Raw genomic sequence first — 13,011 nt, 5'->3', positions numbered from 1 at the left:
CAAGCAAGATACATTTTTAATAGCTACAGACTATGCCACAAAATGGACTGAAGCAAGAGCTTCAAGAAAAGCGGACGCTATGGCTATAGCTAAATTTCTTCATGAGAATATCATTACCTGCTTTGGTTGTCCGTTGATCTGGTGAGTGACGAAGGGAAACACTTTATAAATGATGTAATCCAACAACTCACGACAATGTTCATGATCTCAAATCACAAATCCACACCTTACTACCCACAAGAAAATAATTAAGCTGAGAGCACCAACAAAGTCCTCATTTTCATATTAAACAAAAACTGTTGAAACTCAACGTAATGATTGGGAATTCAAGCTCACATGAGATTTATGAGATTACCAAACTTCTTACAAAGTTGAAATTGGTGAGAGACTTGAGTGTAACATGTTGGTCGACCAACTATTTATTCTTGAACAACTGGAGGAACAAACACAAATGTGCAGAACATGTTAACAAAAAAGGATTGATGAAAAAAAAGGTTCAATAATAATCTCAAGGAGATAAGGGAATAAACGAGGAAGACCTTGTACTTATGTATGGAGTCTATAACGAAAAAAAGAAACTAAAGTATATCAGTAAAGGACCATTACGAGTTTGCGAAATAACACCTCAAGATACCATGTGTGTTGAAACCCTTGACGGGGTCAAAACCGTTGGCTTCCTTAAATTTAAAAAGTATTATGGTCCTCTTACCAAGGAAGCTTTACAGGTCACACATGATAAGAATGCAGCCAAGGACAAAGCAGAATTAAAGAAAGCTCAACCTCGACAAGAGGCTAAAGAAAGGCAAATTAGACATAGCAGTGATTTCGCGTAAGCCTTTGTGGGAGAAGTTGAAGGAGACACAGATGAGCACATAGCACCTCTACGAATATCCATTCAATTGCCTAGCCCTTATGGTAAAGTGCTTTACAATGCATTGCTTGATATGGGGGCTAGTCACAATCTAATTAACTTCAATGCATGGAACCAGTTGGGAAAACCGTAACTTATAGATACCTCTTTAAAGGTGAAAGGTATCCATGGTAGAAATACCAAGGTTCTTGGGCTATTACAAATAGAGACATACTATGATGGTAACAAGCACCTGGTGGGAGACTTCCTGGTTATGCTTGCCATAACATTATCTGAACCGGTAATACTTGGTCGCACATGCCAGTCTCCACAATGGTAGCATTGATTGACTCTTAGGGTTTCCTTAGCCAAGAGTCATTTTCATTCGACCGTCAAAGTGCAGGCGGTCACGACCTATCATTGTCAGCAGAGTTTGACACGATATTAGAGGAGATGGAAGGATGGCAACACATAGTTGGGAAGATGTTTGTTATCTAGGATGACAAAACCATCGACTCAAAGCATAGTAGGAATGGGAAAAAACCAGTTGAGTTGAAAGAGAGAATGTTTCCAAGGTGATTTGTAGAGTGGTCAGATTACTTAAGGACAAGGAGGAGGCTGAGTTGTTGTTGGTGCTGCACATGATAAACAAGTAAATGGATTGTATCTTGTTTTTTTGTGATTCAAATGAACAAACATCTTATATGTCATCATATACCTTATTTATTATGCATGCAAAATTTCCAGGGTCACTCCCATTCATGTGCCGAACACAATGACACATGATATATTTATGATGCAACGTGTGGGCCTTGCCGATCCACAATCGTTGTTGTCAAAGTTCTTGGCACCACTTCTCTCACAATTGGTTTTCAAGGTATGTGCACGCCTCGTTCTCAAACTGCAATAAAGCCATGTTTTGATTTTAAACTTTATGTTTCTTAAACATAAATGCATTGCAATCAGAGTTTGATGCCACGTACCAAGCCAAGGTCAATGGCTTGCCTAAGTGAGCGAGTAGAGAATACTTTTTGAATGTAGAAATGTTCAATAAGAATTACAAAGATGCGTTGAAGGAGACAAAGGTGCTATTTACAAAGAGGGGACATCAGCTGGCTGGCACAAATTGCCAACCCCGATTGTGGCAAAGAGTTTTTCAAGAAAGTGATTTGCTACCAGGGCTGGGTGAAAAGGCTAGCAAATTCACTACTCCTAAGCTAGCAGAGATCGCTCAGGCACATATTCCAAATGGAGAGTAAGATCTCTAACTCTCTCGGCGCATGAAAGTATTTTTATGCGTAGGTAGAAACATAACGTTGTTTCACAATAATGTAGGAAATGTAGGCTCCTTGACATATTTGACGGGTGGCAAGTTTGCTATGGGGAACACCTAGATTCCTCCATTCATCAGAGTGTTCTTCATGTGGATACATCGTCATGTGTACTGGTTCTAATTGACCGAGTACATGATACAACTATACGCGATGTTAGAGATGAGATCACCGCCGTAGTAGCTGGCATGCATGAGAGAGCCATAGTGGACTCTGGGGTATGTATCACAGATGCCGTAAAAGATTTTTAGAAGACTCACTTGAGAAGGCATTCGTAAGGTGGAAAGGGAAAATGCGTGCCACCTTGGATCTTGACCAAAGCAACCACTTGTTGTGCACGTCATGACGCCTCTTATACAGGTATGTAGTAGCATGCCATAATACTATTGTTGTTATTTTATTGCATTAGGTGGTGGAGAAGTTGTTATTGTTATTTTAACATTTTGTTAGAGAATTTTAATGTTTCTATATTAGGTAGTGGAGAAGTAGTGTGTGTAATCGGGTATATATTTCCAAGCACACTTCAGATGCATGGGTACAGTTGGAGATAGAGGAGACAAGATTGTACCCCGAGGAGTGGATCGACGAGCTATGGGGCAAGGACACTGGATAGTGTTCCCATGGTGGATAGACTACCTTGAGGGGAAGTTTCCTCTCTAGAGGAGGCTGAGCAGTTTGAGAGTACGTTTCATTGTGTAGGGTAGCACATTTGTATGAACTATGAAGTTTGTTTTCTAGGAGTTTAAAGTTCCTATGTTGGTTGAATGCAAGAGAGAAGAAGGGCAAGAAGCCTGACACCGAGCAGCAATTGGCCCTCGAGAAGAAGAAGGGCAAGAAATCAGGAAACGAGGAGCCTCCATCATCCACAACCGTGACAGAAATGCCCAAAAAGAGATCATGGCCAGAGTGGGAAGAGGATGACATTGATGAGGATGTTGAGGATAGTGACTCTAAGGATGATGGGCATGAGTCCCAAATACGGGGTGATGAGCATGAGTCCCACGTACAGGGTGTTGTGAGCAGGTGAGCCCACATGGTGAGAGCAAAGAGTAGGGGTTGGAGAGTTCCAAAGAAGACTACGTAGCCCTGTTGGGATCTAGTAAGTGAACTTAACATGCTTAAACATTAGTTCATTATTTGAACAATATTAATAACATGTATTTGGTCTTGTCTAAATGATGACTTCCATTCACAAGTGGTGGATGCTCTGCACTTAGTTCTCAGTTCCAACATTGATCACCTTCGTCTCACACTTTTGGAAAAGCGAAAACGCAGGTAAGATCTCTAACATGTGCTAGTGACTCTCTCCATTCGTCGTCGTCGTTCTATAGTTTGCAGTCCACTTATATGCTTTGTTGTTCTAGGAATTTTGTAGTATTGCAATGATTCATGGGATCTCTGATGAGGTGGGGAAGCATGGCCACATTCGTCTCGATAGCCTTGAAGGTATGCACTTGGTGTGGGTTGATTTTTCAGCAAATCTAGAGCTCTACAAGGACAAGGTTGTGGTTCCTCGATGGAATGTTTTTAGGGAGGTACGTGTGGAGTCAACTTTTGTACTTACTATAGAGTTCCTACATGTTGACGACACTATATTGTGTACTCTACGTGTGGAGCACTTGGGGATTTTTGCAAGAGAGGCAAGGACTTGGAACTTCACATTGTAAAGGACTTTGTTCTTGCGCTTCCCACAATACTTGTATGTCATGTTAGAAGATGGCCAAGATGAGGTGAGTGAAGGAGTGGCTTTTATTAAAGTGAAGCTTAATGATTTCCCTAGCGTACTTACAAGTGTGTGCACGTAGGTCACTATTTTGGTCATCTCCATATTTACACACCCCAGTGAGAGTACATCCAATTGTCCATAGTATGATAAGCGGGGAGGTGAGGTAGCTATAGATTGTCTAGGTTTCTAGGTGGATGACAATATCTTTCTAGAGCCGAAACCACAAGAGGGAACCTCGGCATACCTGTTGGATGTGGATGGGAATCCCATTTGAGATGATGTTGAGCGTAGCGAGCCTTTCGCAAGGTAATTACAACTCTCACTTCATTACAATTTGTTTCGAGTAGTGTAATCGTTATATATGCTAATTGTGGTTAGTCTCGGGATGTTTATCGATCAAGGGGATGAAGTCCTAGATTGCTTTGCTAGTACTGGGACCCTTGCTAGAGCATTCAGTATGCTTCATCGACATTGTATCAGCGTGGAGAGCAATGAGGTGTGCCTTAGTTCGTGTCTACAAACACTTTTGTACATTCTCAAAGATTTGGGTCAATAGTTTTTAAAGGGTGATGTCAGTGAGTATGCTCAATGGAAGCAACAAGGATGTGTGGGCATCATCTCCACACGTTCCTCACCCATATCCTCCACCCGCCCCAGCACCCATGAGCCCAACAAGGTCAAGTGCCTCGACATCATGGCCACCTAGTGTTCCAAGGAACCCTAATATCAACATGTCATGCCACATATGTCCCTCGTGGGTTGTTTTACAATGCCCTCATCATGGGCACTACATCTCGAAATTGTGAGGCCACTATTCCAACGTGCACCTCTATCATTTGGTAGAGCTCCCTACTTGCTGCCACCTTCCTTCTTCCACAAGCACCTGTAGTGTCCTTACTGATGCATTTTACTTGCTTGTAATGAAAGAAATACATTGTTTTAGACATTATTGTGATGCACTCTTGTACACTCAAATTATGTCAAGGGCATTGTTTTTAGCTTCTGCTATGACCGTTTAGGTAATTAAATTGACAATTGAGAGAGATGGAACAAGACGGATAGCGATCTTAACCACGAGTGTGAGAGAAAGAAAGTTGAGTGAGACCTTAAAATAATTATTTTTATGCTTAGAATAGTTATTTTTATGCTTAAAGTAGTTTTTTTTCCTGAGAACTTATAAATACAGTAGAGATTGCCATGTTCCAGTATTCTATGTAGGGGCACATCCCATCCCTCCTCCCCTTATATCTTCATATTGCAATAGGTTGGGCATAAACTCAATTATCATGGGTTCATCCAACAATCCCTCTAATACTCTTACGTTTGCAAGCATCTTAAGTAAATCTCTTCAATCTTTCATGCATCTCAAAGAAAAGAAACCTCGATCGGATGTCCTTATGGCATGGACAACAACATTTGAAGTGCAGGAGCTCTATAAGAAGCTCACAACAAAAAAAGTGGTAGACATTGCAATTAAGAATATGCTAGAGGTGAAAGCAGACAACCATTCGGATATGGAAAGCTTTTGGCATCATTGAAAGCTCTCCATTCGGATATGGAGAGCTTTTGGCATCATTGAAGAGGCAAAAGAGGCTCCTCTTCGAAGAGAAGTTGCCACCTTCATTGCAAATTTAGGGTAGACGGAGAAGGCCACAATGATAGTTGAGGTCCAAAATGCTTTCATATATTGTTGCAACATCTCATAGGTGTTTGTCATAATACGCTACAATATTGCAATTTTGCTTTGAAATATAACGAAAGTTGCATCTCTCTATGGTGTCTTTGTGAAGAAGTAGCAATGATAGTGGCCCATGGAAGTAAAGAACATTGTGTACACACATGCTTTCATGTATTGTTGCGTGTGTTCAACATCTCGTAGGTATTCGTCATGTAATGCTAAATTTACTTTAGAATATAATGGAAGTTTTAGATTATAATTTGGTGTCTTTGTAAATGAGTTACAATGATAGTGGCCCATGGAAGCAAAGAACATTGTGTATACACATGCTTTCATGTATTGTTGCGTGTGTTCAACATCTCGTAGGTGTTTGTCATGTAATGCTGTGGCCTTGTAAATTTTCTTTGGAATATAATGGAAGTTTTAGATCATCATATGGTGTCTTTATAAATGAGTTGCAACAATGATAGTGGCCCATGGTGTCTAGTGCTCAACATCTCGTAGGTGTGACAGTATAGAGAGAAAGAGTATATGGAGACAATAAGAGTAGAGAGAGAAACTTCTCCCCTCAACACGAAAAAGCACTCACTTAAAAATGCTCACCAAAAAAATACACCTGCAGCAGTCATCCAGACTACATCGGATGAGCTTGCTGGTGGTGAGGCCCCTTGATGCCTTAAAGGTGGGTCTTAAAGGTCACGTGGATGAAAATGAATAGGAGCTTTTGATAATCACTCGAGCAAGCCAAGCAAAAAAATATATATTTGTTCATGCCCCTTTAGAGTTGGAAAAATGATTGGTTCACATCCCTTCAATGTTAGAAAAAAGCTAGCTTGGGAATTTTTGATGGCTGCGAAATTAACAATGAGGATTTTGAGAATTCAAGTTATAAAACAGGTTGATGTGTAGATTTTGAAGAAAAACAGCCATGGTAAAGATCTCTTCTTCATTTTGATTGGTTAGGAAAAGTATTTAAAACCTCTTGAATCCCCCTTTCCCCCCTTGACACACCGACCGCCCCTCCCGCTTTTTCATCCTTGTTTGTGGGAATTGGGATGGATCTTCACAAAGCCCATACATTTTGTGAGTGTTTAAAATGTTACAACTTACAACCCAAGGTGGAGGGGATTCCTTGGAAATGTTCAAAGGAACATTTTTTAAAGAGCAAATCACAAAATTTAGAGCCTTGAAGGTTTTTTCTTTTGAGAATTTGTAGATTTTAGAGCTAAAATATAACTAAAATGCCTAAAATTTTGCCGATTTTTAATATTAAAAAGAATTACAAGTAAAAACAAGAATGTGGTTCACTGACCGTGTGGAGTGGACACTGGAGGAGACGTTCTTTGTCGGCGGATATCAACGGCTGAAACAAAGGATTCATCCCACGACAGTTTGAATTCAGGTAGGGGACTTGCCGCAGATGTTTGCGAGAGCCGCAGCGATTTTGTTGTTGCAGATTCCCATGAATTCTGAACAGTTGTAGACAGAGAAAGCATTCCCGTTCACAGCATTCACACAGTGCATTGGTGCAGCTCGGCGTTTCCATGGCTTCAGTTCACAAAAGCCTCGTTATGGAAGCGGTTTCATCTCGCCAGCGAATGCTATGGCATCGACAGTTACATCGCAGAACGAAAATGCTAGCCTGCGTTTCACCATACCGGCTTTAGGCCCTTTCTATTCTGCGACAAAGGCTTTACTCTGCTACGCACAGCAGGTTTTTCGTCGCTATCTATAGAAGGTTTTCCATTGCTAATTAGTAGTTACCAATCACGGTTTTTGCTGCAGGTTGAAGCGTAATCTTCTCACCAAATCTCGCCGTGTTAGTTCTGATCATCGCCTTCTCGCATCATCCGCTCAAAAAACAGGTTAAGGCAAGCTTTTCTGTTATAACTGTCCAATCACGTGGTTAGCCATCGATTTTGCAGGGAAAAAACACTTTGCGTCCACTCCCTCTTGCAAGTCTGCGCGTTTTGCAAGGGGAACTTTGCATTCACTACCTCTTGCAACTCTCTGCGTTGCTGTTTGCAACTGCGCAGGCTCCTGAAACGGTTTCTTCGTGCAGGCCTTCTGTCTTGCTTGTTTAACCTCCCCCCCTTACCTGATATATTTTGCCCTGCATTTTGTGCTCGTTTTTGTCTTGGCCATAGTTTGCGTTTTGCACATCTTGCTGTTTCTGTTTTTCTGTTAGAAGTATGATCGCAGTGTGATGCTTTGCAAGCTCTGTTGGAAGAATCAATTCTGCTGCTTGAACACATGTTGCACAATGCAGATTCGGTTGTAAGAATCGCTCTGCTGCTCGAATGACTCACAGTACCAGCAGAAATTTCAATTTCCACCTCTTCATGTCTAAAGCTTGCCGTTTCTGTGTGTCTCAGGAATGTACATTTTTCCTGCAAGCAGCATGCTGGAAGACATAGAAACCCTTACCAACTCCCTTAATTGCGAGACAGTTACGGTGGCTCGAATCACAGCTTAGTACAGGTTTGATGCTTTGTCTACCTCACTCTGCCTGAAGGATGACATGCTGGGAGTATCTCTTTGGGACCGGCAGCTTTTTCGGACGGTCATGCAGAGGACCTCCTCGCTTGGTGGCTCGCTACATCTATGGTTTCATTTTTCTGCTGACAAATATATCCGCCTGGATGGTCCGGGATTACAGCCACAGAGCCTTGTCTCACTTCCACTGTAAGCTCTTCTTCTCCTCTGTCGATCAACACCTCTTTGGTTTGATTTAGAAGCATGTATGCATCTTTTTCGGAATTAGAACAATGGCAGAACTGCTTGGTAATATTCAAGCTTTAGTAAACTGTGAGCCGAGCTTGTTGCCAACAGTTTGGTGAAGCTCAGTTATTAGTCCAGACATTTACCTTAAAAGTTGACCTGTATATTGTCTGCCAAGTAAAAGCAAATAGAGAACCACAGGGCTTGATAAGAGTGCCATCCGTCACAACAGGCCGTCAATAAAAACGTCAATGTCCCATGAATCGATATGTACAGCAACAGAGGGTCACAAGGAGGCTATTTCTTGTGTTTGGACTGTCAAATAAGTTCTATTTAATCTCACTCTAGACACATCACATTAATACAAAGTGGTGTTGGTTTTTGGTGCAAGAAGAAACACCTTTTAATTTGCAAGATGGTGTGCTCTTCCTTCAACTGTGGGCAAGTACATTATCCAGAGTGACAGGTACCTTGTATTTTCTCTGTGCAAGCAGATTTGAAAGGTTGCGAGGGGGGCCATGACTGTTTAGGCTCTGAAGGGGTGCTGAGGATTAGTTTGGGATGTTTTGTATCCTTAAAACTGCTGCATGCTTGAATTTCTAAACTGTGAAACTTTTAGCAGTTGCCAAAAGATCAGTAGGAAGGTCTTTGCAAGAGAACTGCTCCTTAACAGATGACAGATTTTTTTCTTCACCATGTACCTTACCACGGTTGGAACACAAAAGATCAATGATCCACGGGATTCTTGGCATTCGGGATGGTGGTCCCTCAAAACCTTAATGTGGATTATTTTAATGATCACACCTTTTCTTGTACCTCCTGCATTTGTCCAACTCTACGGTGAGTTGCTGTTCTACTAGAGATGGAAATCTGACAGTGATGTTGTTTTGGGTTATGTCATGCTTTTGGACTTCACTTGTTTGATTATATAGATAGAACGGAAGCATACAGCGTTCTGATATGTAGCTTATTGCATTTGTCCAGGTGAAGTGGCACGTTTTGGTGCAGGGTGAGTCTCTGTCTATGTATGGTCACAAGTCAGTTAGTACAACCCCATGACTCTCTCTCTCTCTCTCTCTCATAAACTTCCAAAGTCATAATAAGCTAGCAGGATATACTTCTGCTCAAATGATTATGGCCATGTTGCCATGGTTTCAATGTTTAAAAACTTAGGCAACGAGGCTTATTTTTGAGATCTTTGACAATTGCTATGTTTCGTATACTATGGATAAAGTCTTGGAAGGAAAGTGCAAAACCAAGGGACCTTCACTCCCTAATGTGTAGGTTTTCTGAGTTCAACGAGGTTTATTTCTGAGATCTTTAACAATTGCTATGTTTGTCATACTATGGATGAAGTGTTGGAAGGAAAGTGTAAAAATCACTCCCTAATGTGTAGTTTTTCTCTGCCCCTAGACTATGAGGGACATGTTCCCTCTGTTGATAGGTATATACATATATCTTGTGGAACACAACAAGAGTGCAGATTTGCAGTTTAGACCGGAAAACAGTGCAATTCTGTTTCTTTTTTATGGAAATCCTTCAACTGTAGCATCGCAACTATTCATGCAGTCCATTTATAGACTTTATATATTCAGAACAAGACTTAACTTTGCCATTTTTACATGGTCAAATTGCCTTCGCAAATTTGTTGATGGCCTGTGCAGGATCTTTCTCGTGATTCAATTGGTCAGTGTTATCAACTTCATGTATTGGTGGAATGAAGACTGGCTGTCTGAGAGAAAAGTGCATCGCTGGTAAGCTGAGTTGTCAGCAGCATCATACAACAGAATTAGTCAAAAACTTACTGTGATGAAATCTATCAAGGGTCCATCCTAGCGTGCAACTAAGTTTCAAATGAGGGTCTTGTGCAGCGGTGTACCTATGGTCATTGTGACGGCAGGATCTTATGCCGCTGCTTTGAGTGGTACTGTGTTGATGTACATGTGGTTTGCACCCAAGATCACATGCGGCCTGAACATATTTCTCATAACGCTCACTTTTATCATGATTCAGTTGATGACCAGTATTTCACTTTATTCCAAAGTAAGTCTTCACATGGTTAATACTTGGACACATTTTCCTGCACTAGCTTTGTTGCCCGACATTTTCTAGTGTTTTTGTGCCTTTCTGACAGGACGAGTTTCTCGACAGGTGAATGCAGGTCTAATGACATCCGGTCTGATGGCAATTTACATTGTATTCTTATGTTGGTCTGCCATAATGAGGTGGGAACATGAGAGAATATACAACTTCATTTTGTTGTGTATATATCATAAAAGTGACAGGCCAGTCGGGCTCTCAGCGTGTTCTTTTTCAAAGCTCCAAATCAGCCTGATTATTTGAGCGTAATTTTTTCCTGGACACGAGAGTAAGTAACCTTGTTTAGTTTGGCAGTGAGCCGTTATCAGAAACTTGCAATACAAGACCTCGTCAGACAGGAAGAGGAGACTGGGTGACTGTCATTGTAAGTGCCCTTGTAAATTTTCATTTTGTACGAATGCGCTTAAGAAAATCTTTTTTTTTTCTTTTTGTAAGAGAAACCTTGTGATTTGGTGCCCTGAGACCGCTCTTTCAGAAGTCTTTTTTGTATTCGTATGATAAGCTATGTAGTTTGGTGGCTGAAACAGCTATTTCATGAGATGTAGTCTGGCACTTTCTTGATTGAACGCGAAAAGTTGGATCTGCAGTAGATTGTTTCTGGTTGTCCCTTGATGTTCAGGTTAACTAAATCAGTGTATTTTTCTCAGAGTTTCATCATTGCTGTGCTAGCAATGGTGGTGGCAACCATGACAACGGGTACCGATTCAGAGTGTTTCAGTGTACCTCTACTTTCTGATCCCCTCTGCATATTCTCTCTTTTAAAAAAAGGATAGTGAGGCCAAATGCAGGTTGCAAATCTGATTTTCTATGTGAACATTGCCTGCTAGCTGTTCTGATTCCGAATGTTGCTTTCAGTTTAAAAGCAAGGAGAAGACCAGAACAGAGGAAGATGTTTCATATGGATACGGATTCTTCCACTTTGTTTTTGCCATGGGTGCAATGTACTTTGCTATGCTGTTTGTCGGATGGAATTTACACCAAACAATGCACAAGTATGTTCCTTGATGTGGAAACGGTTTAGCTCTTCAGCTATATGAATTGGGCATGGCTTTGAATTATTTTCGTTTGCTGTTGTTGCTGATACAATTCAATTTCATGGACTTAAAAAGGTCAGATTATAACAAGCCAACTATTAATAACATGCAGGTGGAGTATAGATGTTGGCTGGGCTAGTGTCTGGGTGAAGGTTGCCAGTGAGTGGATTGCTGCGGCTCTATACAGTAAGTGGTCTCCCTGTCCTTCCAGTTAATGTGAAGAGCATCCCTTGTGCTTTTCCATTCAACTCTAAGACTTAAGGCAGTCAATTCCTGGCGATTTCCCATACAGAGCCAAGGCTTAAGGTGACTATTAGAGGCTAACTTTTCATTTTGCTAAACAGTTTGGACGATGGTTGGTCCGCTTATACTGAAGAGCAGAGATTTTTCTTGAATATTTGCACATTTTTTGCACCCTGTATTGGATACCGGTGTGTACACAATTGACTGGGTCGAAGAAACCCTTGAGATAAGAGTTTTCATGTGTACAGTCACTTCCATAAGATCGTCCTCCATTCATGGATTCGTTATACTTGTATTGAAGCATTGGCCATCACAATCCAGCAGTCATTGCGATAAAGTTCACTGCAACAGTCACTGGCCATCACAATCCCACAGTCATTGCAACAAGAAGTATCATTGTACAGTCACTCTGGGATATAATCCGGTTCTTTCGTTTTACTTTTGAGAGCTGCAACAAAACGACAATGCAGTTGCAGCTTACCATCTTCGAAAGGTCTATGTCAAGCAGGCCAAATGGTTCACGTCATGTAAAGTCTGCTTGGTCTGTGGGAGGTTTCATGCCTTACGGCCAAGGTCTGATTAGCCCTATCGAGGGATATGAACTAAAATTAAAACAAGATTAAAATTATACGACCACTAATTGTGAATGAGGGTATATAAATTGGAGAAGATGAATGAAGTTGGTTGTTGGGCAACATAGGCTCTAAGAAAATCCAAGAAAGTACTTGGTAATCTTATTCGTTTCTGAATGTAAAGTTCTGGAGAAGTTTAAACTTAGTGCCTAAGTTGAAGAAAAGAGCAATCCAAGAATTATTACAAAAGCTACAGTCTGTCTAAAATAATAACTTTTCGTAAACCATGATGTGCAAACATTTGCTTGATATATATATTCGACGACATACGGAGAAGTCAGTGTCTTCTTACAAGGAAAGAAATAGGCTTGTTTACTCAAATGATCCACTACAGCTCAAATCATATAAGTGTCTTCTTACAAGGAAAGAAATAGGCTTGTTTACTCAAATGATCCACTATAGCTCAAATCATATCGTTTATGACCGGCTGTAGTAGGCAAACTTGTAATATATATGTTCCCAAGTATTATTTTAGGGATTGGTAGAGGTGTGAAAAGTCACTGAGTTTTACTTTTATAGCTTTTTATTTTCCAACAAATAGACATTAAGCTAGAAACTTTACTATATCTTGTCTAAGATAAGACCAAAAGTGTTCTCTAGAGACTAATTGTAAGGTAGCAAAAACATCTTTATGACCCATGTATGGAGGTTGATGTATTTTCTCAAAACAAACAATTTGAAAGATTAACATACAAA

The 13,011-nt window shown here is 40.7% G+C and overlaps 1 protein-coding gene across 1 annotated transcript; it reads left to right on the top strand.

Moving 5' to 3' along the window:
• Nucleotides 1–7,040: 7,040 nt before the first annotated feature.
• On the top strand, nucleotides 7,041–12,020 carry LOC147612361 (uncharacterized). The gene is made up of 13 exons (XM_086782891.1): nucleotides 7,041–7,450; nucleotides 7,961–8,270; nucleotides 8,801–8,874; nucleotides 8,987–9,146; nucleotides 9,291–9,315; nucleotides 9,971–10,049; nucleotides 10,143–10,349; nucleotides 10,458–10,531; nucleotides 10,701–10,770; nucleotides 11,054–11,125; nucleotides 11,262–11,398; nucleotides 11,553–11,626; nucleotides 11,785–12,020. Exons 2-13 carry the CDS (start codon nucleotides 8,102–8,104, stop codon nucleotides 11,832–11,834), a joined length of 1,191 nt encoding a protein of 396 aa, XP_086639017.1. The 5' UTR covers nucleotides 7,041–7,450; nucleotides 7,961–8,101; the 3' UTR covers nucleotides 11,835–12,020.
• The last annotated feature ends 991 nt before the right edge of the window (nucleotides 12,021–13,011 follow it).

This window comes from Cibotium barometz, chromosome 45, assembly GCF_041138505.1.
Source record: "Cibotium barometz isolate CiBa-2024 chromosome 45, ASM4113850v1, whole genome shotgun sequence".
Lineage (NCBI taxonomy): Eukaryota > Viridiplantae > Streptophyta > Polypodiopsida > Cyatheales > Cibotiaceae > Cibotium > Cibotium barometz.
This window is presented reverse-complemented; position numbering and strand designations above follow the sequence as displayed.